General features: G+C 42.4%; 1 protein-coding gene and 1 long non-coding RNA gene across 3 annotated transcripts in view; both read left to right on the forward strand.

Moving 5' to 3' along the window:
- The window catches only part of GSK3B (glycogen synthase kinase 3 beta), a 65,936-nt gene that overhangs the window by 35,278 nt on the left and 5,144 nt on the right, over positions 1 to 25,514 (forward strand). Inside the window, exons 7-11 of one of the 2 annotated variants that reach the window (XM_080987195.1) lie at positions 1,730 to 1,827; positions 3,376 to 3,471; positions 10,834 to 10,872; positions 13,904 to 14,090; positions 20,177 to 20,275. In XM_080987195.1, the coding sequence (XP_080843321.1) occupies positions 1,730 to 1,827; positions 3,376 to 3,471; positions 10,834 to 10,872; positions 13,904 to 14,090; positions 20,177 to 20,275 (519 nt within the window). The remainder of the gene's footprint in view (positions 1 to 1,729; positions 1,828 to 3,375; positions 3,472 to 10,833; positions 10,873 to 13,903; positions 14,091 to 20,176; positions 20,276 to 25,514) is intronic. The other variant, XM_080987196.1, reaches the window with a different exon arrangement.
- Positions 5,093 to 10,412, forward strand: LOC308466489. The gene is made up of 2 exons (XR_013980847.1): positions 5,093 to 6,744; positions 6,821 to 10,412. It is a non-coding gene; the product is annotated as an uncharacterized lncRNA (long non-coding RNA).

Here is a 25,514-nt window from a genome sequence, read left to right on the forward strand (position 1 = left end):
CATAGCAGGATCATTCTTCTAATGCATACTGCTAGCTGAGGCTGATGGGAGTTGTAGTCCAAAACATCTGGAAGGCACCAGATCGGGGACGGCTTTTCTAACATATACCTGGGACTGAAGCAGAGTACTCTACTTGCGATCTTGTCAGTATTGGTAGAGCAGCGCTGTTCTTTCTAAAATATTGGAAACTAGGCTTCTTTTCTTGCAGCCTAAAAAGTGACTTTGGCTTTCTTTGCCACAATACCGTATTGTAGACAATAGTGTTCAGTTGTCTTCTTTGAAGCCAGAATGCACAATGCCTTCCTCCTCTTTTGAGATTTTAGTTTTACATTGTATATACAGTGGTGCCCCGCAAGACGAATGCCTCGCAAGACGGAAAACCCGCTAGACGAAAGGGTTTTCCGTTTTTGAGTTGCTTCGCAGGACGAATTTCCCTATGGGCTTGCTTCGCAAGACGAAAATGCCTTGCGAGTCTTGAGATTTTTTTCCGCTCCCTCCCCCTTTTCTAAGCCGCTAATAGCCTTTTAGCCGCTAAGCCGCTAAGCCTTTAATAGCCGCTAAACCGCTAATAGCGCTAATCCGCTAAGCTGCTAATAGGGTTGCTTCGCAAGACGAAAAAACCGCTAGACGAAGACACTCGCGGAATGGATTAATTTCGTCTTGCGAGGCACCACCGTATAAACATTTTATTTATTTATGTATATTACATTTATATTCCACTTTTCCTCCAAGGAGCTCAAAGTGACATACATAGTTCTCCTCCCTGACTTTATTCTCACAAAAATCCTGTGAGGTAGGTTAGGCTGAGAGTGTGTACCTGTCCCAAGGTAACCCAGTGAGCTTCCTCATGGTGTGGGCATTTGAACTGTGGTTTTCCAGCTCCTAGTCCAACACTCTAACCAATAATGGCTCTGTGATATTGAGTAATATTTTGTTACTAAAAGCACATTTTTAAAAGAACCACACATGTTGAAATCACCAGGGAAGAGCATTGGGATGTTGTTAGAGAGGAAGGTGGTGAGCCAAGGCCTCAGGGTCTGAAATGGGAGTGAGTGGGAATGTGAGCAGCAGCATGGAGATGCAAATGGAAATATCTATTGAATAGAATGAATTTCATATTAGAGGAGGGGTGTGTGGAAACTGGCAAAATCTGAAAAGAACACCGGCACCGTCTTACTGAGTTACTTTTGTATATAATTCCAGTTACAGATGGGTAGCCGTGTTGGTCTGCCATAGTCGAAATAAAAAAATTCCTTCCTGTAGCACCTTAAAGACCAACTAAGTTAGTTCTTGGTATAAGCTTTTGTGTGCATGCACACTTCTTCAGATACACATCTGAAGTATTCAGATACACATCTGTGTATCTGAAGAAGTGTGCATGCACACGAAAGCTTATACCAAGAACTAACTTAGTTGGTCTTTAAGGTGCTACAGGAAGGAATTTTTTTATTTTGTATATAATTTTGCTTTGCAAGTTTAGACCTGGTACAGATTCATATAAGGTACCATTTGTATGAACATTGTCAGTGCTTCTCTGCAGCGGCCTAAATGCTTACCTGGTAAAGTAAGCCTTACTGTTCTGTTTCTATTTCTATTTATACTGTGTGTGTATATATATATGTGTGTGTGTGTGTGTGTGCGCGCGTGCATATATATATATATATAGAGTGAGAGAAAATGGATATATGTAACCCACAATATCTTCCTATGTTTCTTCCCCCATCCCCAGATGTTTGGTCTGCAGGCTGTGTATTGGCAGAGCTGTTGCTAGGACAACCAATTTTTCCAGGCGACAGTGGTGTAGATCAGTTGGTGGAAATAATCAAGGTATGAGGGGTTTTTATTATTATTTGGGCATCATTTTAAATTGGAAATGAAAAATAGTAATTTTAATGTAACTTTGGTTTATATAAAACCCTCCTTTTATTTAAAAGTAAATGTGATACTGGCTTTTATTTTCCAGGTAAGTAAATAAGTCATTTTTACCCCTTCTGCACATAGGACACTCAGAGTCGCTTCACTACATTAGAAATGCAAGAAACCCATTTTGTGAATCTTTCTACCATGAAAAGCAGGATATGAATAACCTAAATAAGTAATAAATATAAAACAGAAAACGTATCTAAAAGTGTAAAAATACGTATTGGAATCACTACCAAATGGCCAGACATAATGATTCCTGCTCCCCACACCCCTCACAATGTTCATTGCTCCTTAATTGTGACATGATCTAGTAGCAAGTAGTCTTCCCTAGCTATGGAAAGGAGTGAAATCTTCTGCTTATTTGTGAAGCAGGTGTATTTGCTGCGACTCAGAAGTTTCCTTCAATGTATTTTGACCCAATTCTAAGTTGGTTGTGTATCCCCGCAATCCAACTTCAAAAAACAGAGCCCTGTAACTTACATGTGATAGATATCAGGGCCAGAGAAGTTGTCAAAAGGAATTGCATGCCTGGAATTGAGGAACGTAGAGGATAAGTTGTGAAACTAGGTTGGCTTATATCAGCGACAAGGGGTGGTTTTCAATCTGTAATTGACAGAACAAAATCATTCTCCACAAAATTCAATGGTCAAACTTATATAAATGCACACAGATATATCGTTCTCATGCAGACAAAAATAATAGATTTTGTTCAGTTCATCATATTCAGTTTAGTTCTTCATTTAGATCTCTTGGTGTATATCCAATGAAATTCATTCTGTAGGAGTTTCTGCTACAGCTGTTGTCCTTCAGTGTTCATCTTCTCTTGACAGCAAAATTTTAAGTCTTAACATGTCCGCATTGTAGAACATGCTGTGTGCTTTGGCTCCTTATACAACTTTTGTGCTTGCAAATGCAGGTCTGAATAGGTCTCGTAGAATATACATTCTGCGATTGAGTTGCTGTCATCAGATGCTGCAGATAGGGCTGTATCCCCTCAAAGGCAATGTTTTTTAACGGAGCTGGACACAAATCATCCGTCACTCACACACCATGAGGAGAAAAAAAAGGGCATTTCTTATATAGAACGTACTCATATGAAGGTTCTTGTTTTTGTTGGTAGTAAAATAAAGTATGTTTAAGGTAGCACTTGGGTTATCTAAAGTGCATTTTGTACAAAATTATCTAAGTGCTTCAGAGATGGTCTGCATAATGTTAATTATGGTGCATAGTCCTACATACATTTGAATTAATTATGTGATCGGTACTCCAGGGAATAGTAAGAGATACAGCCAGTGATTAAAATGTAAACTTGGCCGCAGTTGGAGAGATCACTAGATGTGCAGTTCCTGTTTGCATCCATTCCTTTTACTACAAGTGCTGCATGCTACAGATGTTGGCTGCAATAGCTATATTGTCTCAAGGTGCTAATAGACCACGTTTCCTATTTTCTAGGTCCTTGGAACTCCTACAAGAGAACAGATTAGAGAAATGAATCCAAACTACACTGAATTTAAATTTCCCCAGATTAAGGCACATCCATGGACTAAGGTGAGAGCCTGTTTGAACTAGTAGTGGGTGCCTGGAGAGGATACGCTGAGGTCCATACATTAATCTTTACAAGTTAATGGGCAAACCAAGGCACTATTACTCAGTGGTCCTATAAATGTTAATGCGAGTATTTTAACCATGTTCACAATAGTATTTTTGTTACTGTAACTGGAAGACACTTCCAGTCAGGTGGGGTGAAACACATATTTCTCTTTTCAACTACACCTTCCTTTACATCCCACCCCTCCTACGTATGTGCTGGGAATCCAACCCTTTATTCTTCATAGCCAACTCTTGTGTTTGTGTGTGTGTGAAGTCTTGTGTAAATATGGAAGTTTCAGGGTTCCTTATTACTTGATTAGCTTCACCCTGTTTAACAGGAGATTCAGCTGGTGAATATTGATAGGATTTTAGCTGAAACAAAGTAACTGAGGAACAAGAGGGAGGCTGCAGTATGCTCAGGTTAGCCCCAAGGCTTGTAGACATACGAAACAAATTTAGGAATTAAAGCCCATTGAGGGTTAAGAATGCTCATTGTGGCTCTGGAAAGCTGAGTGTTTTTGGAGGGGGTGAAAGAAAAGTGAGGTGTATAGGGAGAGAAAGGAAAGAAGTATTGACTGGATTCCTCAACAGTAGCACTTCACTATACAAAATTTGGTGATGTTATTATATCACATTTGTCATGAATGTTCTGGCTATTAATCAAAAATAAAAATGAATAGAGATCCTTATCGTTCATGTTTATAGCTGTTGTCCACACCAATAAGGAGACAAGCAGGGCCTGATGTATTGTGAACCTATATGATTCTCTTTCTTTAGGTGAGCGATAGAATTAAAATAGAATCATTTCCTGCCTCACAGGGAAGTATCACAGTACAATTGTAAACAAGCAAAAAACATACATCCACACACCTCTTAGTACTTGGTTCTCTGTAAAGTGCCAGAAACCAATGTGAGCTTCCCTTCAGCTCACTTAGAGCCGGGTGGGGAGAAGCCAGCTCTTCTGCTGTGGATGCCAGGGCAGGCTTTTCTCCCCCTTGCCACATTATTCTTCTGGAGGGAAGGATTGCAGCTGTGAATGGGACAGAGTGTGTTTTCCTCCATATATTTAGTCCTCGGACAACTTAAGCTTAGACATGTCCTCTTAACTGAGAGGGTCTTGCTGAAATCAATGTTGAGGGCAAAATTGGAGGGAGAGATGATGGGTAGGCAGCAGGGCTGCAATTCCAGTGACCCTTGGATTATATTTATCTCCATGATCCATATCAATCCAGAATTAGGGCAGAACACAGAATAGAAATCACTTTTGTTGTGGTGGTTTACCATCTGCAACAAAGGTTCTAGGGATTGTACGCTATATGGTTGCTGGAAGCTGTCAGTATTCAGGCTTCACACTCTGATAGTTCCACTCCTGTCTGAGCAAAATTGAGGGTAATATTGAGTGACTGTTGTTCTACCCAATAGTATTTAATTCTTTTGAAATTTGTGGCTGCTGGAAGAGACAAGCACCTTTTGGGATGTGGCATTATGAGTATGCTGAAGATGCCCAACTCTGTTTTTCATTTTCATCTAATCCAGATAGTGAGGGTTTCTTGAATGCCCTTTATTGGCTGGATTGATGCTTAAGAGGTCAGCTCATTTGGGGACAAACAGGTTCTGTGCTTTCAGTGGGATTATTTTCTCCGTGAAAGAGCTCCCTAAGTGTGAGCTGGTTGCACCCTGTCCTCACTAAAAAACGATTTCATGACAATTATCCAACACATTGTCTGTGAAGCCATCCTTGGTAGATAGTTTGTGAGGCTCAACATGGGTATAGGAAACATTTAGCAGGTTCAGTTCAAGGCACTACAATTTTACTTTTAAAGCCCTTAATGGCCCGGTTAATTTTATCTTCAGGTCAGTAGATGGAGTCTTACTCCATGTTTCCTCTGTTACTGTGGCTAGAGCACTGAGAATTCATTGCTATAATTGCTGCAATAACAATTTAGAAGCCTTCTTTGTAGATTTCTGGTAATTTTTGTTGCACAGGGCAATTTTAAAAACAAACTTGAAAATATAATAGAGAGAAAGGAGAAAAAAACAAACAGTTGACTTTGATAATACAAATATTACATCAATCCTAATTTAAATGTATAGATTAATATAAGCAGTTCCTATGTCCAAATAGTTATAAGCCATGTGCTCAGATAAAGGGCAGAGATCTTCAGACCACTGAGTGGTACATAGTGGATGTTTAGCCTTCTAACCTTGCAATATAAGTCTTTTGGTCACCAAAAGGCTCACAGAATTCACTTTTGTTGTCCATCTGTTAGTCACCACACCTCAAGGATATAATTTAAGAGTGTGTGATCATCTGCAAATATCCCAGGCAACTTTAATATGAACAATAGTTTCTGGCCAGAAAGAAGACACCATAGGACCATGACCACATTGTATGCCTCAAAACATTTTCAGTGTTACATCATTTCTTCCTATAAAGGCATGGTGGAGTCCAGCATACCAGAAACATCATGTTCTGTTGACTCAGTTTTGGCTAAAAATTAAAGAAACAGCCAACTAGATGATAAAGCAGTGTTTCATTAATAGAATGAATAGAACACTCTATTAGTTTTCTGTGAAGATCCAGTTATTTATTCCAGCAAAAATAGGAGACATTAAGGCACTCAAAGCTGACATTTCCTAAATAGACACTAAAAGGAGCTGTAGTTGAAGATACGGTGATTCAGCTCTAGTGGTAAGTGGCAGCTAGACCGCAAAATTGAAAATGGCAAATGTTCTCAATCTGATGCTGTTAACTGGTATCTGGCTGTCAACCCAATTCTTTCACTAAGGACTTCCTCTTCATTTTCACATCCAAATTACCCCATAAAGTTACTGTAGAATGAGCATATGGAAGTGTAACTCGAAAGACATTCTACACATAGGAATCTTACTGGGTCGCAGAGGGAGCCAATGAAGTAAATGAACTGATAAATCCACATTCCAGGAGGGCTTGCACCAGCAGGGCATAAGGTTGGGGGAGACAGTAGCAAAGGGAGGCACCATTGGAACAAGCCCACCTGCTAGACCGATAAGAAGGATGCCTTGCTTGGCGGAAATAGGAGTTCATCCAAGAAAGTCTGAACGCTGGTTGAACTGGTCGGGTCAGAACCAAAGTATTCCCTCAGATGACCATGAGTCCAGAGTTCTTCTCATTAGAAAGGTCTCTGACCAGTTGCAGGGTTACCTCTGCTTCCTCCTCCCCACCTCTAGTTTTAGGTTAGGGAAATTGACGTCCTGTGGCCCTCAGATAACCGTGTGTTCCTAGGGCTTGTATTGTCGAAAACAGATTAATTATTAAGACTCCCAGTAAAAACAAAAAAAATTATCCCAGTCCACAGGGTTTAGGTTCCAGGTAAGTAATTATTGGCCACCCCTAGAAAGTGTTCTAGCTCCTCTTGGAGTATTTAGTGTGGTGCATGGAAGGTAATTATTTACATTTTTCCTGGCAAGTTTTATTTTCACCAGAATGTTTGGCCTTTCAGCTACTTATTTTATTTGCTGTTGTGTTCCTTGATCTTATTGTTGCAATGACTGTTTTGTTGACTTTAGTTGTTGTTCACAACCTTGGGTATCTCACTCAAAAGGTGGGGTAGAAATGTTTTAAATAAATAAATAGGTTACACCTCAGCCTCTCGTTTTGTAGGTTGGGTAACCTTTGTGTTCTTTAGAAAACAAAGTGTGCAAGACTACTGCCACTATGGATTCTTAGCTGCAGGGTGCCTCCCTCCCTCTTCTTAATAGCTGTTACTGTCTAGTCATATAACAGGCACTTCCTTTAGGTTGCCCCACTACCTGAGAGAGAAAGCAAATGAGGCGCCTTCGCACCCTTGCATTCCTCTTCAGGACCTACTGCCTGACATCATGATGTCTCTCCCTGCAATGTTTCAACTATCTGCATTCACCTGCTGCTTCATTCTTCGCCGCTTGGGATTCCTCTGAAAACAGACAGTTGCTACTTCCCATCATATGCATTTGTGGAGACCTTGCCTTCCTCAAAGCAAGTGACAAACCTTCATTGCATCGGGTCAAAATTCATTTGCCCCATTCATGCAGTCCCAAAGGCTGTATTTGATGGCTGGAACCATGTAGAGCAGAAAGCATGTTCTTTTTTCCTATGTTTTCTGCCACCTGCAGAACAGGAGAGATGCAAAAGTTTCATTTTGGGTGTCACACAGATGTGTCCTTAGAACTTCATTTTCCTCCCGTAAAGGGCCAGTCCTGCCACTAGGAGAAGGCCGCCTCTGGCAGCTGATTTTGGGGGGGGGGGTGATGAAAGGGCAGCAAATTGTTAGTTCTATTATTGTTTTTGCTTCTGGGAATGAGAGGGATTTTCTGTCTCAGGTGCCAAAATAACTTGGTTGGTGGTCCACCTTAGCAGAATGTCTTGGGCCAGCCCTGCATACGTTGATTCCACAGCACAGTATTTTGTTTCAGCCACGTCTTATTACATGCTCCCACTTCCCCAGATTTACTGGTGGGTGTGTATGAGAGAGAGGGAGGCGGGGAGAAGGAGGAAGGGGGGAGTTAGCCACACTTTCTCCACAGGCTCCTGGAGGACAGCCCTTATGCTTTCTACTTACAGTCTACTGCCCCAAGATAGGCTGAGTAGCATTCCATACTGTTTTGAATAGTTAGTTCCTTCTAAATAAAAACAGACTTTGGTTTACAGTCATACCTGGTTGCGAACACTGTGGGTTGCAGACCGCGCCAAACCCGGAAGTACTGGAACAGGTTACTTCCGGGCTTCAGCGCATGCTCAGAAGCGCTAAATTGCACTTTGCACATGTGCAGAAGCACCGAATCGCATCACAAGCATGTGCAGACGCGGCACTGTGGGTTGCGAACACTGTGGGTTGCGAACGAGCCTCCCGCACGGATCACTTTCGCAACCCGAGGTATGACTGTATAAGCTTGTGTGACTGCTTATATGAAAATGCCCTCCTCTGGGTGTCAACTCTCTGAGCTTCTGAGGGTAGTGGAGAGCTACAAGAGGGGCCCTTATGTCCGTCCTCAGAATTGGTTGGGCCGCAGAAGTTGCATGAAGTCAGAAACAGGACCAGCAGCCCCATTTCCCTTTACTCAGGGAGACCCCTTTGCAGAATGTATGCATGTCGGTGGGGAGGGGGTGGATTTTTTTTGCTTTCAGGAAGCAGGGGAAAGGTGTAGCAGTTTCTTCTCTCCTGCATTTTGTTGTGCATGATGTAGCTCTCTTCTACTCTTCGCGCGCGTGTGTGTGTGTGTGTGCGCGTGCATGCTCATATGTGTGCACAACTGTCAGGTACATGAGTTTGGAGTTGGAAGAGTCTGCTACATCTCAGGACCCATCATGGCACTGATTCAGCCCTGATGATATATTGAGAAGTAGAGCTCTTTTACAAATAATAGGGAAAGGGGGAAAAATCACCTTTTTTCAATAATGAATGTTTTGAGTTGTTCCCCCGCTTTTCAATCATAAGTTCTGCTTTGAATCAATAGATCACAATAATTTAGAAAGTACTTCTTTCTAAATTATTGTGATCCACTGTTTCAAAACAGAATTTAGAAACTTGTCATCTCTACTTTCTGCCCAACCAATTCATTTAAGATTACTTGAATTATATTTGTTAATTTATAAAATAGTCCAAAGCAACTTACATGGTGATAATAGCATCTCTTCATTATTAACGTTTCATTCCAGTAATGGAGGGGAAGGAAAATGGAAGTGGAATATCATGGAATTGAGACTATGGTTGGCTTGAGCGCTGAACAGGGCTGCTCCACAAAGAAACATTTTGTTGCAGGGCCCACATGTATATATGCATTTTTCAGTGTGGTTTCCTCTGTGAAAATTATTTAACTAATCAAGCAAGTCTACCTAAAATAGTAAATATCTGTGACCATGATAACATATGTTAATGAACAAGTGAGATAATATTTAAAAGTTACTTGAAAAGTTCCTATCAGTGTTCACATGTTTTATTTTAGTTTTTGTTTCCTGCGTGTGGCTTTCCTGTGCATTTTATCTGGCCGTATTTAGTCTGCATACTAAAGGTTAGTCTGCCCAACTGCATCCTCTTTTGTGCTCTTAGCTTTTCCTTTCCTTCACCAAGACTTATTTTAGATTGCAATAGATTTCACTGTGACGGGCCGGTTTTTAGACCGAGTGCTAAATTTTAGTCCGCAGACTAAAATATAATCCGCGGATTATTTGCCCCAGAAATTCCCTCACTGAAAACTACATTAAACACAGTAACCATGATGCTTAAAACATAATAGTGAGGACGGTTCACAGCTAACAGCGTACTCTGCCACCTGCCCTTTTGCACCTAGGCACAATAGAACGCTGAAACCACCCCCAGCTTGCAATGCGGCCCATTGTGCTTAAGTGTTGGCAACCTGTATTATCGACCACTTAACCTGTAACTGTGACAGTCCCTTGCTTTTAATGTTTGTTGTTTGTATGCTTCTATGTAGTTCTTGGTGGGTGAATAAAGCAGTAGAACAGGTTGCAGTAAGTAAGAAGAGTTAAACAACGGTAGTGTGTTTCTTTCATTATCAGTGTGCGCTTGTAAAAGAAAAAAACAAACAAATCCCCCCCCCCCTTTTAAATGGCCATGAGGGCATAAGGAAGGAAGCCACAATCAAGGGACAGGGGAGAGTTAAGATCTTACCAGCACTTCTGAAATGCCATGTCCAGTTCCTGAAGCATCCTAAAGAGATATCTGCCAAAAAAGCTAAACACTAACAATCCATTGGCGGGGAAGTCAATCCAAAATGAAGAATAATCCGCGGCGGCCTGATACACACATAGCTTATAGAAATTTAAAATAGTTATTTTTAGTACTGAATCTTAGAGATCTTTATTACATGCGTGGTTTCAAAAACACCTCTCATCTTGTGCTTTTGGGACAAAGAGGAGGGGAAAAAAAGAGGAGTCTGTACATGAGAGCATGTCTCATGTTTTTCCCCATGTCTGTGGAAATCTATCTCCAAGACTGGGAAGAAGACTGCAGTTTAATATTGAAAATTCAGTATAATTTTACTTCTACATAGACATTTGATTTCATCTTTTTGTTACTTTTTACTAAAGTCACTGGCATTGGAACATGCATTTAAAATAAAATGTTTCTATACTATGCCTCACCCTTGCAAAATCATTTTTTTTAAAGTTGGACTTGCTGCTATGGAGACTGATGTTTAAAGGTTCTAATTGTATTAAACATTTAATATTTCCCCATCACCATGGATTTCTGATAATATTGGATATATTTTTCCTTGCTGGACTATTCTTTTGGATTGACTCCCCCTGTTTGGATTATTTCACTGCATTATCATCTTTAGGACTCGTCAGGAACAGGACATTTCACCTCAGGAGTACGGGTATGTACATAAATATTTTTTCATATCATCAGGTTTATTGTTGGAGGAGGAGAGGCAAAAATGAGGATGGAAGAGTTGACACCAAGCAGCCATTGAGGTCACTGAGCCAAATGTTCTCTCTCTCTAAACGTTTTTCAGTTTTTAGCTGCTAGTTTCTTGCGGCGGTTGGGCTTTCAATTTTCTGGCATTGTTAATGTAGTACATTCTGTATCAAATTACTTTTTCCAAGTCCCAGCAGAGAAAGGGCAACCTGATCTTCATGAGGTCCTGCAGTTAGAGTGGAAGCTAGAATACATGCTACAGTACATCATAAGACATATTAAGTGTGAATAGCTTTTGCTTACTCATGGAAGGAGTGAAAGATAGAGTCAGCCTGAGTTTTGCTAGACAAGTAAAGAAAGAAAGAATCGTTCCACAGTTAGCAGTTCATCTAAAGATAGTAATGAAGAAAAATACAAAGCATCATTTTATTTTAAAGGAGGCAAGTATACCTAAAGCCTTTCAACCTTAGATTGAATTTCCACCTGATTTCATATGGTGGTGGGGTACAGTTTTATTCGACAAGCTCTAGGACAATATTTGGGGGTCATAAAATTTGGGGAAAGTTTTGGTTTAATGTATATTCAAATTTGAATGTGGGATTTTCAGTAACTTGATGGATTATGTATCTGGAAAAAAGAATTTGAACTTCTTTAATGGAGATAATTTCCCCAAAATTTATGAGATGAAATATGGTTTTTTAAATTTATTGTGCTTCAACAACTTGGTCATGACCCCACAACTTGGTCTCGCCACAATCACAGATGGACAACACAGCCATTTTCTCTTACTTATGGCAGTGAAATTGTTTCTAGGATGGGTAACCTGAGGCCCTCCAGATATTTTGCTGTTGGACTCCATCCCTCATCAGTTCCAAGCAAAACAGCCAGTGAGCAGGGATAGTGTGAGCTGTAGTCCCACATCACCTGGGCCACAAATTCCCCATCCCTGTTGGAAGTGAAGGGAACACCCGGTAAAAATGTAAAAGATAAACCCATGTCACAGGTTGCACTTAAAAGTAGCTTCAAGGCGTATCAGGGCACAGATGCCACTGTCTCCTATTCAGGAGTTGCTGCCAGAGTAGTACCAGGAAAGCCAGCTGCAGTAGCTTCTCATTACCTCTCCTAACCCAGCAAGAGGAGAAGTGCTGAGTTTTCAGAGGTGTTTTGTGAGGTTGCTTAGCCCTTTCCTTTTCTCCCCCTGCAGCTGGGTTCTGAAACTAGAACTAAGCACAAATCCAGTTTAGGGTGGGGGAGACAAGTGAGCTTGTGTTCATGACATTTGCAAGAGGGAATAGTTAAACATTCCTTCCCCTGTTGATTCTCCCAGACCAGTTTTCCCTCCTCTACATTGATACTACATTGACGTGTGTGTAGTTTTGATTTTTAAGAGTAAAGAAAAACTATGGCTGTGCAACATGGTAATTTCTTCCTGGGTTGAAAAGAGCACCCCTGCATTCAATACACGTGGGGAGAGGACTTGCTTCGACTTCTCTCTTGGCCTGAGCAGGCTAGAGCAGGAGAGGGGCTGATATCATTGTCTGTTTTAGAGGTCCATAGGATTCCTTTCAGACTATGGTATTACTACTTATTCCCACAGTTGTCCCAGGCATGAAAGTAATCCACAGCCTGGTTCAGTCTAATAGTTCTTGCAACATCTGGGCACTGCAGAAGAGTTTTGCTTATGTGATTGTTTGCCTGCCTTAACTTAATTCTTGTCTTTTAATTCTTCAGCTTTTTTACTTTCCCTCACATATGTAAACTAGCTTTCTGTACGAACTCAGAACTCTTGATAAATCCCACCAATAGCCTATACCATTATTAGTGATGAGGAGATTCTTGACGCAGTTTATGTTCTGCTGAATTTAAATCTCTTCTCTTCAAAATCTGTTTGAGCAGATTTGCAGTTGATTTTGCATGTGGTATATGCTATTGCTTTGGGGTTTGGTCCAACTTTACATGCGTGGGAATCCGTTCCCTCGGTGGGGTTTCTCCTTCCTCTCTTCCCGCTAGCAGCCTTCCATGCACCCAGAAATCTGCTCCAGAGGATTGAGTATCCTTCCTGGGCGGATTTTGGGTGTGTGCAGGGATGGGGAAAAAGGGGAACCAAAAGTCTCATTGCAAAAGCAGGTTTCCACTGTGCAAGTGAGCTGCCACAACTGAATCTCATCCTTTGCGTTTTGTGAGTTGGATTTGCCAGTTTTTGTCCCACCCTTATCTCAAGATTTTACATATACTCTTTGCTCATGACCTGTATTGCACCTGTAGCGTAGGTGAAAGAAAATGCTTAAGGAACCTGTGAATGTGTGGTTATTTAATTTTTATGTGTGTGAGAGAGGAGAAGGTAGATGGAGTGCAACATTGGTGACAAAAGACTGATTGTGAATAGTAAAAATATATGCTGTTTGACCTAACCTCCGATGGCAGATGTCTGAGAGAAAAACTAGCTGGCTGAGTACCCTTCAGCAATGCTCCCAAACGCCTAAAATTTGGAAGTTATCCTAATTGATTACTTGCTGTGTATTATTAAAGGATAAACCAAAACTATGAGACCTGATCAGTGTCCCTACCAGTCAGCATAAATCCACACCCAGTACAAAATCAGTTGGTTGCTTAAAAGTTTTGCTTTCAGTAAATGCTTCAGAACGTGGTCTTCAGAAAATCCTGCTCATTTGCTTTTCTCTCTCCTCCAACCCATATGCATGGCCGACTGCATTCCTGTTATGTTTGGAATGGATTATTCCTCTCTTCCTAAAAGTTCTTCTCAGCTGTGTCTTGTGTTCCCCCCCACCCTGTGACCTTGTAACTTCACCTTAGTACAACAACCTTCCTTGCACTTAACCATTCAACCCTAGAAGCTTGATTAAGCTTCAGTACTCTATAAGCTAATGTCTAATTCCTACTCTGAGCGGTTTAGTTCCTCAGATTCTCAGTCCTTCAACGACAAGAGCAAAGAAGAGTATTGACGGACTGTCCCTCTTGTTCTGCCGCAGGTCTTCCGGCCCCGCACTCCACCAGAAGCAATAGCGCTATGTAGCCGTCTGCTGGAATATACCCCCACGGCGCGCCTGACTCCGCTGGAAGCGTGCGCACACTCTTTCTTTGATGAATTACGGGACCCAAACATCAAATTACCGAGTGGGCGAGAGAAACCTGCACTCTTTAACTTCACCACTCAAGGTAGTCTGGGAGCATGAAGGAAGATTGTGTGTCCGCAGTTTCTTACGGCACAAAGATGGCATCATCTCAAATAGTGGTCAGAGGGGATGGATAGAAAGGTTGGGCAGCTGGAAAGAGTGGAAATATTTCAAAGAGTGAACTGTGTTGAGAAGGTGTAGAGAAAGGGTTAAGAATAAAGTCTGAGAGAGAGACTTCTTTACCCCTCAGTCAATGGGGCTTGATCGAAGAAAGGCTGTTTGACATAGAGACGCATCCATAATCTCAATAGGCTGATGCTTCTGTCTCATGATTGCTATTGGGACATTCAATTCCTAGTTAGTCATAGATGAAATTGCTTGTTAGATAGAAGGTTGAAATATTCTTGGAAGAATAGAGACTGCTGCTCATGTTCACATTTTTACCAGGAATCATATTTAATAAGCTAATTGAGTATGTAACTTAGGACATCCAGGAGTCCAGATTTAGGGGATCAGCTGAAATGCAGGCTAAGGAAGTATGTTTTCGCAGTTGCCTTGCACATGTTTTCAAGAACTGTACAGTTGTTAGGGGTTGTAAAACAGAAGCATAATTTGTGGCCTGTATTGTTCAGATTCTTTGGAGAGATGGCTGCAACCCAATTACAATTACTCATATGCATTTCAGTTAACATTGGGTTGCCATACGTCTGGATTTGCCCATGTCGGCAGGGCTGTTTTCCCCCCAAAATAGCTCAAAAACAGCATTTTTCTTCTTGCAATTTTGCCAAACAGCTTTGCCAAAAAGAAGAAGAAGCTCAACAATTTATGGCAACTATAGTCAACATATCAATTTAATTTGCACATGGTTAAAAAAGATCTGAAGCAAGAAGCATATTTTCTTTTATAGGATGCTATGTGTCAAAGCAGGCATTGGAAGAGGCATTTACGCTTGCATGTGAGAGAAGATAATATTTACCATCTGCTGTCTTTATATTGGAAATAATTTTTTAAAATAAAATGTTACCTGCTTAATCAGCAGTACCTTTTACATTTATTTTTATTAATGTTAATTAATTAATTTAAAGCTTTTTTTTTTTTAAATCTAGCCAGTTAATAATATTGCAGCCCTATTTGAAGATACTCTTTTCTATGTTAAAGTCAGTGAAAGGGCCGTGGCCACTTGTCAGGTTTCGAAAGGGTGCTGAGAGCGCTGGGGTAGTATTTTCCAAGTGCACAAATGCTGCTGCTCTTGAGATGCACCTTTTCTGCCTCTAAAGCATTTGCTCCGCTCTGGGTTATGGTACTTCCTTCCCTGGTGACAGTAAATGCTGCCAGTTCCTCTTGACCCGAGACCCACCATGCCAGCTTCCATTTCTGCGTATATGAAAGGAACCACAACACTCCTCTGAACAGGATGTTTAATTTGCCTTATCTCAGGACTGAATTACTTGAGGCAGTTCAAACTAATATTGTTAAAATCACAGGTATATCTTGGATTATTTCTGCTGTTTTGTAAATGGCAGGCTGGAGGGGAAATTAATGGTTGTATTCAACATAGTGTAAGCCTGGCGCAGAGCCTAGGACTTGCCGATCAGAAGGTCGGTGGTTCGAATCCCCATGACGGGGTGAGCTCCCGTTGCTCGGTCCCTGCTCCTGCCAACCTAGCAGTTCGAAAGCACCTCAAAGTGCAAGTAGATAAATAGGTACTGCTCCGGCGGGAAGGTAAACGGCGTTTCCGTGTGCTGCTCTGGTTCGCCAGAAGCGGCTTAGTCATGCTGGCCACATGACCCGGAAGCTGTACGCTGGCTCCCTCGGCCAATAACGCGAGATGAGCCCCAGAGTCGGCCACAACTGGACCTAATGGTCAGGGGTCCCTTTACCTTTTACCTTTACTAAGCCTGTCATTAGAGGAAGTATTTCCACTTATGCAAAGGGACTCCCTTGCCTCTTCCCCCCACCCACGTGCCCCTTAAATCTATTATTGGGGTTCCCCAGCTTTACAGAGATTTGGGGAGAGGGGCTGAAGAGACCTGTTGTGCAAATGGACACCCTTGCACAAATGGGATGCGTTAGTTGGCTACGGCCCAGGCAAGCAGGCAGGACGACCTTTTGTTGTGGCTCAGGTTTATCTGGAGGTGCTTTAGCAAGAACATATTCAGCTCTCAAAAAAATTGCCATTGCCACTCTGACTGCTGCTTAAGTCGATGGTTACAGAGGCCATCTCTGGACAGAGTGGCTGGGGAGGCCCGGCCGGATGGGTGGGGTATAAGTAATAAATTATTATTATTACTATAAGAGCATTCTTGCCAGTATTACACACTTGTGAAAAACAGAATGCCCTTCCGCTGGCCCCAAGCATGTAGAATTTTACTGTGCAGTAGGTTGTCTTATGTTGGTTTCCTGAAGCAAATGTGCTAGTAAACTGACAGTAGAGTATCTGTTTTTCCTTTTTGTTTTGTTACCTATTTTATATGTAAATTTTCACTCTACTTTCCATCCCTCAAAAATGTTTGACAGAAAGTTTAATCTCACATGAGATCTGTACTAATAGAATAGCTGCAATTCAAAACACATTCTGCAGCAATCACTGTTGGGAAATGCAACTTGGGGCAGGTGGGGGGAATATAAGGGCAGCTTGTGGTGTGGTCTAAACCACAGAGCCTAGGACTTGCCGATCAGAAGGTCGGTGGTTCAAATCCCCTCGACGGGGTGAGCTCCCATTGCTCGGTCCCTGCTCCTGCCAACCTAGCAGTTCGAAAGCATGTCAGAGTGCAAGTAGATAAATAGGTATCGCTCCGGCGGGAAGGTAAACAGCGTTTCCGTGTGCTGCTCTGGTTTCGCCAGAAGCGGCTTAGTCATGCTGGCCACATGACCCGGAAGCTTTACGCCGGCTTCCTCGGCCAATAAAGTGAGATGAGCGCCGCAACCCCAGAGTCGGTCACAACTGGACCTAATGGTCAGGGGTCCCTTTACCCTTTACCTTTAGTAGGGCAAATGTAGGCATTAAAAAAAAAAGCCTATTTTAAAAAGTCATCCCTGAAAGACAAGCCCCCCAGGGAGGGGGATAGAAGCAGTGATATATCAGGAAAAATAGGGATAGTTTGGGCATAGGTCATTTGCCCATGAATATTGGGGCATCTAGTCTCTATGAGTTGTAGAGACAGAGGAGAGTTCAGTTAGCCATTTAGACGGTCAGAACTGTTTTGATCTGGCTGGCCACCAGCAGACAGATTGTGATTGACTTCAAAAGTAAGTAATCCAGAAATCACTCCCCGCCCCCGGGGATCTGTAGCCCTTGTGTCCTTATTGCCCAAGGACAAAAGGATGGATGGAGGGAACCTCCTGGCTTTTCCTCTCCACCATCTTATGGGGAAGCTCCTTCTTCTTATCGTTTGGTCTCTACCAGGGCATTCTTCAGGCCAGGGTGGTCCCTGCAGCCCTCAGGGCCTTTTTGGGTGGCCCTTGGCAACATTCAAGAAAAAAACACAATAAAGCCTTTTTAAAAAATTGCACGTGTCACAAATTGTTAATGAAAGCACATACTTCTGACTGTGTAATGGAATTGTTTAATAATTAAATCTATTAAATCTAGTGTGTATTTAATTACATATATTTAATTAAATATATTAATTGTGTATATTAACTAATATTAAATACACTTTAATTTTTTTAAAATGGAGATTTAATTCAGTGTGCGGCCCATGGATTCTTTACAAATAAAAATCAAATACAATAAAATTCCTGGTATAAAGCATCATTAGAAACTAAACAACATAACTGAAATAGAAGCCGCCACCACAGCCTGCAACATCTACCAGATCCAACCTTGACAAAGTTCCGCCTATAAACCTGCCTATCAAGCATTCCTACCAACCACATCCATAACACAGCCAAGCCCCAGCCAACCATTTTTCACCAAATGAACGTTGGGTCTACAAAAAAAATCACTGGCAGCATTAAACATAATTTACAGCCAGCTAATTCACCCTCCACCTCCATCTAGGGCAGCACAGTATCAAATAAACAGCAACACGTAAGTATTCTACAATTCAGTCTGTTACATTTTGACCAGTATAAATAGACATAAAATTCTGATTTACGGTCCTGATTTTTTGCCCTTTTTGGGGGATACTTTGAATAATTTTTGAAAAATACTTTATTAGGAGAAAATGTATGTATTATAAAACAAAATGAGAACAAATATAGGTGATATAGAGCTAAATCATGAAGCATAGTAATAAGCTGCAGCATTTGATCATGATAATTTTATGTATGAGTTCATTTTTAATATTTTATAAATTCTTGGGAAAATATATTGATATGAAGATGCAAATTACTAAGTTTTAAATTACATTTCTGCTCTAATTTTACTTTTTGTAAAGGCCTGTCTGTATAAAAAGGTATTCAAGAGACACCTGAAAGTCAAAAGTGAGGGCAGCTGCCAAATTTCTGTTGGAACAATGTTCCACAGCATGGAACTGGTGATGTGAAGCACTGACTTTTAGTTGAAGCCAGCCAGGCCTCTGGAACACAGGGGACAATTAGCAGCACTCTTCTGGGTGATCTCATAGAATTGTAGAGTTGGAAGGGACCACCAGGGCCATCGAACCAAACTGCCTGCAGAAATAAAAACAAACGAATGTCATCTGTACACTTTCCTCACCAGATGCAACCATCTGTGAAAACCCATGTAGATACAACAGCATGTCTAAATCAACCCTCATTTAGACAAGCCTGCACTTCCTTTCAAGAACAGGGCAGTTTTATGACCAGGATTCCAATCAGCACTCCTGGGTGTCCTCCTCATACATGGTGTATCTGAGCTTCCCCTTTGCAGTAGCAGCACGCTCCCCAACCAAGTGTCTCCATTGTCAAGGAGCTCTCCAGAGCAAAACTACACAATGTGCAAGAGGCCACCATTAGAAAGAAACAAAGGGCATTAGCAGACCCATTTCTACCAATGAACATCTAAACCTGGTTGCTGCTCTGTATCTGATGTAACAACCAACCAACCAACCATGTAGGTTGTCGTTTCATTTTACCTAGCTTCACAAATATCATCGGGAGTGTCTGCTTGGCCCGACTATAGTGCCTGGCAACTCTGTATACTGTTTCAGGAACATAGTCCAGAACCAAATTAAGGTATACCTCATCTTCCCTCCATTGGTCAAACTGTGATATAATTGCCCTTAAGGTATCCTGGGCACAGGATCAATGCAAGAACCTTGACTCTGGCCCAGTACCATGTGATCAGCCAGTGCCGATGTTTGAGTTCAGTATAGGTGTCCCACTCTGTTGTATGTCTGCCCCCCATCTGTCTGCATTCTGCAGCAGATACTGCTTCTGTACCAGGCCCAAGGGCAGCCCCAGATACAGCACATTGCAGGAATCCAGTCTTGAGTTTAAAGATGCATGGACTGCAGTGGCCAAGTGATCCTGGTCCAGATATTGCTATAGTTGGGGTACCAGACATAGCTGGCCGTAGGCAGTCCCAGCCACAGTGGAGGATGTTAAGAATGCAGTCACAAGTAGTCATTAAGCAATTATAATACTCTTTTGAAACTCACATTCCAGGGGTATGTCTGTAGCAGTTCATTTTTGTACTCTAGCTGAAATAGTATTAATAACGACAGTTTCTTTTAGGGATTTGGAAGGTAGAGTGATTGCAATATAATACCAGCTGCTTCAATCTCATAGTTCATACTCGCTTCCCTTCAACGTTATTGGTGTGATTTAGTGGTGTAATCGTACTAATCATTTTGCTTGTTTGTTTTAAATAGCTCACAGTTCCAAGAGCAGGGTGGGTGGGTGGGTGGGAAATGCACAGATACACAGTCTGTACAAAAACAACAAGGGGGAAATTTAAATTAAAAGAAATGCAATATAGGCAATTTGGCAGACATCATGGCAGAGAAATACCTTTTCAACAGAAAAGAAGATGCAAAGGATGACAGTCTTTCCCCAGTGAAGTTGTCTGAGCAGTTTCCAGCTCTGGGAAAGCATGTTAGAATCATAGATTCTTAGCAACACATGGCCATGTGGCTGATGTGGGATAGGAAACACTGAAGCGACTGGCAGAGGCTCCCTGTGGGCTGGCTGTGAATACTCTCTTCTTCAACTTCCTTCTAGAACTGTCAAGTAATCCGTCTCTGGCTTCGACCCTCATACCTGCTCATGCTCGGAATCAAGCAGCTGCTTCAACCCCGACAAATGTTCCAGCAGCCTCAGGTGAGACTTTCTTCATGCCTGCCACGTTTTTGCTTGCTAAACTATTCCACCCCCCATACCAAACTGTCTTCCCTGACACTGTGTGTCCTCATTTACTGATCATATCTTGTTTGCGAACTGAAGGGGGGGGGGGGAGCAATACCAATTGTGTTTGCTAGATTGATTTCCATTTCAGACATGGGGTGAATAAGGGAACACCAGCAATTTCCACTCCAGATTTCCAATTTCATCAGCATTCTGCAACACCCGTTCTTAAAACAAACCACAAGCTGCGCAGAATCAGATACTGGGATAGTGCAGCCTGAGGATGGGGACAGGTTTCTTAGAGAGGTGAGGGCCGCCACGTGTGTGCAGGATCCTTGCCCTTCCTGGCTCATGAAAGCAGCTGAGGAACACTAACCAAGTGGGTAAGGGTGGCGATTGAACATGTTCAGCAAAGCAGGGTTGCAGCCTGCCATAAAGAGGCAGTGATAAGACCTCTGCTGAAAAAGCCCTCCCTGAAACCCACTGTTTTGGATAATGACTGGCCAGTCTCCAAGATTCCATTCCAAGAGCCAGTGTGGTGTAGTGGTTGAGAGTGGTAGTCTCATAATCTGGGGAACCGGGTTCGCTTCCCCGCTCTTCCACCTGCAGCTGCTGGGTGACCTTGGGCCAGTCACACTTCTCTGAAGTCTCTCAGCCCCACTCACCTCACAGAGTGTTTGTTGTGGGGGAGGAAGGGAAAGGAGAATGTGAGCCGCTTTGAGACTCCTGAAGGGGAGTGATAAAGCCGGATATCAAATCCAAGCTCTTCTTCTTAGGCATGGTGCTGGAGTGAGTGGCCGCTTCTCAGCTCCAAGCTTTTCTGAATGAGACAGATCATCCATATCCATTTAATACTGGCTCCAGCCATGATTATGGGACAGAAAAAGCATTGGTTGTGTTAGTGGATGACCTACACCAGGAGCCAGACAGCAGGAGTTGGTTCTCCTGGACTTTTGATACCATTGGCCATGGTTTCTCCGTGGGACACCTCACTGGGATGGGATTTGGAGGCACTGTTTTGTGGTGCTGGTATAATCTTATTGTGATTATTTATTTCTTGTATATGTATACCTCCCTATATCTGTAGATCTCAGGGTGGTTCACAACATAAAATTACAATGTAAAAAACACAAAATACATAACAAAAATAAGAGCAAAGACAACCTGATAATCCCCCCCTCCACAACACATTTTAAAGGGTATCAGATGTCAATCAGCCAAAGGCCCAGTTAAAGAGGAACATTGTCGCCTGGCGCCTAAAGAAGGTGCCAGCCAAACCTCCCTGGGGAGAGAATTCCACAAAGGGGGAGCCATTGCAGAAAAGGCCTGCTCTCATATTGCCACCCTCTGGACCGCTTGAGGAGGGGCACAAAGAAGGGCCTGGTAGGTTCACAAGGAGAGAGGCAGTCCTTGAGAGACGGTGTTCCTGAGCCGCTTAGTCCTAGGAAGGTGCTGCTGTGGGTCTTCCGTTTGATGCTGTTAACCTGAGGTGTCCCTCAGGGTCTGTCCTGCCCCAACGCTATTTCACATTTGCAGGATGCCGCTAGGAGAGCTTGTCCAGAGTTCTGGGGGTTGCTGCCACCATTCCATCTCTCCTTTCCATCTAAAGATGACGAAGCTGGTTTGGTGTTAGTAACGGACTGGAGGAGGGTGAAAAAATTGAAGGTCATGGTCAGTTGAAAGGCAGATCAGGGACTAGGGATTCATTATGTGCTGGAGGGGGTTACACTCCCTGAAAAACTCAGGTTCGCAGCTTGGGAGTATTCACAGATTGAACCCTTAATGGCCAGATTTAGGCAGTGGCCAGGAGCACATTTGCACATTTAAAACTAGTGCACTGTTCCTGGAGATGTCTGCTCTGGCCATGATGCCTTAGTTACATCCTGTTTGGATTCCTGCAATGACATGTATGTGTGGCGGCCTTTGGAAACTTCAGCTGGTCCAAGATGCTGCAGCCAGTTTGCTCCCTGGAGCTAATCACAGGGAGAATAGAAACACCGTCACAGCAGCTCCACAGGGTACCACTTCATTACTGGTCATGATCTATAAAGCCCTATACAACTTGAGTCCAGGGTATCTGAAGGACCTCATCTCTTATATGACCCTGCTTGGACTGAGATGTGCCGGGTCATCTCTCTTGAAGAAGGAACACAATTGGTAAAAATACTGCAAGCTCCTGAGTGCTACTTCAGTGTCCAGCAGCAGAGCTAGATTAAGCAGCACCAACAAACTGCAGAACAGGTTCTTCAGGGGCAGTGCGATGAATACCACATCCCTAGATTGCGTTGACCAATCTAATTCAGTTTTCTACAACAGTACCTGAACCTCTGTTTGTTAGCACTCATGCAGACGACTTATTGGCTCCAGGTGCTTGTTCAGGGTGTTTATGGTTATACCTGGATCCGATGAATAAGAGAGGAAAAATAAAATTGATACCAGCCAACTCAAAACCCAAGTTGGAAATAAAAATGAGTGGGTAACCAGAACTACATACAGGATTCCCAATCTTGCTATGTCACTGATTTGATGCATAAAAGGGCATTACAATGCTATATTTTCAATCTCTCTCTCAATAAACCCTAACAGTCTGTCCTTTTCACTGCTGATGCACAACAAGTCAAGTTTTAATAGCACTAGCTGCTATGGTCCCAACATCTCTTTCCTGGATAATAGGCACTAGTTCAAAATGTATATGAAATAAGCATTTGTTTGCTTCAGTGGTTCACCATTTTACACTTCTTGCCACTTTGTTCACTATTTGTTCAGCATAGAGGCGCCATTTTGCCGCATTCTGGTTGCTTGGAATTTTATCATCCTCTGTGCTTTGGTGTCTTCTGTAAACTTAAATACTTAGCTACCTAAGGCTGTTTCCCCAAAACCACACCCAGCTGCCCTGCACCTGACATCAGACACACAGCTGCCAGCGAATAATTGGGAACCTTAAAGTGCACTCCCAACCGTTCATTTGCATATTATTATTATTATTATTATTATTATTATTATTATAATACCACCCTATACCTGGGGGTCTGTCACTGCCTATTGGGAACCCTATAGCACAGTCAAGCCCAGCATGGCACAGCCAACCTTTGCCTAAACCATTGTATGTTGGGACAATTACAGATTCATCAGAGAATGAAAAATGTATTGGTGATCTATAGCTGGCTGTGGAGTCTGGTTTAATGAGTATGTTCTGCATTTATTGACTCATCCTTTTTTCCTACTTGGGTATTTATATGACTGTTAAAAAATGTTAAAGAGCTACTTAATTATATTACACAAAGTTAAGTGTGTCCCCCCCCCCCATTATTTTTCTAGTTTGATCTAATGGATAGCCTTTTGGTAGAGATGGCTCTCGCTTACATCAGATTGTCTCAGAAATACTTTATCCAGAAATCAGTGGGCAAAACTAATTCATTATTGAGCAAAATATGAATTCATGTGCTTCAACCCTTTTACCAACTGCCCCCCTCCAGTGGCAGCAACAGCTGTCCTTGTTGCTAGAAGAGGAGAAGAAGGTGATGTCTGCTGGTGATGTAGTTCTCCCAAAGACTCCTGCAATGACAGCAGGTTTTGTGAATGCCAAGCAGAACTTGCGAAGTACAGAAGTGCTTGGTTTTTCTTTGCTAAATAGTGGGGGAGCAGCCCTCTTCTGCAACTGCAGTTTAGCAGAACAAAAGCAGAGCTCCACCAGCACATAATGCGTATGTTTCAAGCAAAATAAGGCTTTCCCATTGTAGTAGACTTTAGGAGAACTACACCTTCCAGCAGAAAGTAGATTCCCCACTCCTCTGGAAGAGGGAGAGATCAGGTCAACCTTCTTTCTTTCTTTTTAGCAGCACCAACCAGAGAATGAGAATGAGAATTTGGGTACTTACACAGCTATTGTCTTCTGTAAAGATGGCTCACCAAGTACCTGACAGCCCCATCACAGTAAACTTCGCAGCGTTGCTACCTCTCCCACTTTTTTCATGTAGCAATAGCTACCAAAGAGAGCAACTCACGAACATCAGATACTACAGGTCTATGCGAGTGCCTCGATTTATTGCAGTCCAACATTTTTCTGTTTTTGATATAAAATTTTGTAATTGCTTTGATTTGCACCATGAAACCCTTCTTAATTATCCTTTCCCTCTTGCTGTGTTTTATTATGGACTCAGTAAATCACACCGCTGTTCCGAACCCTGTTTTTATTGTCTACTGAATTCAGGAGAGGAGTTGGGGAAAAGGAGCATAGTGGGCTCCCAGTACTTTTCTAACTCTGTAGAATTAAATAGTGTCACCTCTTAGCATCCTGTTTATTTGTGTCTGTTTATCAATCAAGTGTTTTAATACCTGTTCATCAGTAAATTATTTTCAAAAGATGTTGTGTATGTGAGGCCTAAACCTCAGCTATTTGGTAAAGAACCATGATTGTCCAAGGTTTATTAGTCAAATGGGTTTGATTCGAGGAACTGCCCCAGATATAGCCAGGCATCACTGTAACACGCTGCCACCTTTGCCTTCCGATATTGCTTGGTTCCTCTTGGTTTATCAGTACCTCACAATCTGCTAGCTGTGTTCACGAGAAAAGGGGCAGAGATGTTTTTTTCCTGCTTTCCCAACCCTTCAGTGTATGGCATGTGAAACCTGTTCTTGGCATCAGGCCCTGCCATTGCTTTCCCAGAGCCATGACTTTTGGGGCATGTCCAGCTGTAGTTGAACCAAATAGTCTGATCTAGGCCTCAGCCATCTTTGCGTGTTTGCGGGAACTCACAAGGATTAAAAGTGCAAACAACCCTCCCAATATCCCCCAGCACACCAGCTCCGCTCAGACCTTTGCATGCAGAGCTGAAGGTCAGGGCATGCGCGTGTTGTGCATGTTCTACCAAATAAATTAGAAGTCTCCACAGGATCAGGATCCCTACCTTACCAGGATTCCTGATTATATGGAAGCAGAAGCCTTGTTCAGGGACTTCATATTGAAAAGGAGCCAGCAAACATTGGGGGTTGAGGTGAGGCTTATGTCTGCTCTTCTACACGCTTGTAACTCTCCTGCCAGAAGAGGACTCTATTCTTTTCCAGGTACCAAACAGGCCCTTTTAAAAAGTGCCCAATTTCTCGCTGACATTCAGGTGTCCCTCTCCTTGCCACAGCTGCCTTAAGAGGCCTGCCTGCAAGCAGCAAGTTTCCAGTATTTAACCCGTGTCTTTGCTTTCTTTTGCGGTGTTTGCAG

The sequence above is a fragment of the Podarcis pityusensis genome, assembly GCF_964106645.2.
Source record: "Podarcis pityusensis genome assembly, chromosome: 17".
Lineage (NCBI taxonomy): Eukaryota > Metazoa > Chordata > Lepidosauria > Squamata > Lacertidae > Podarcis > Podarcis pityusensis.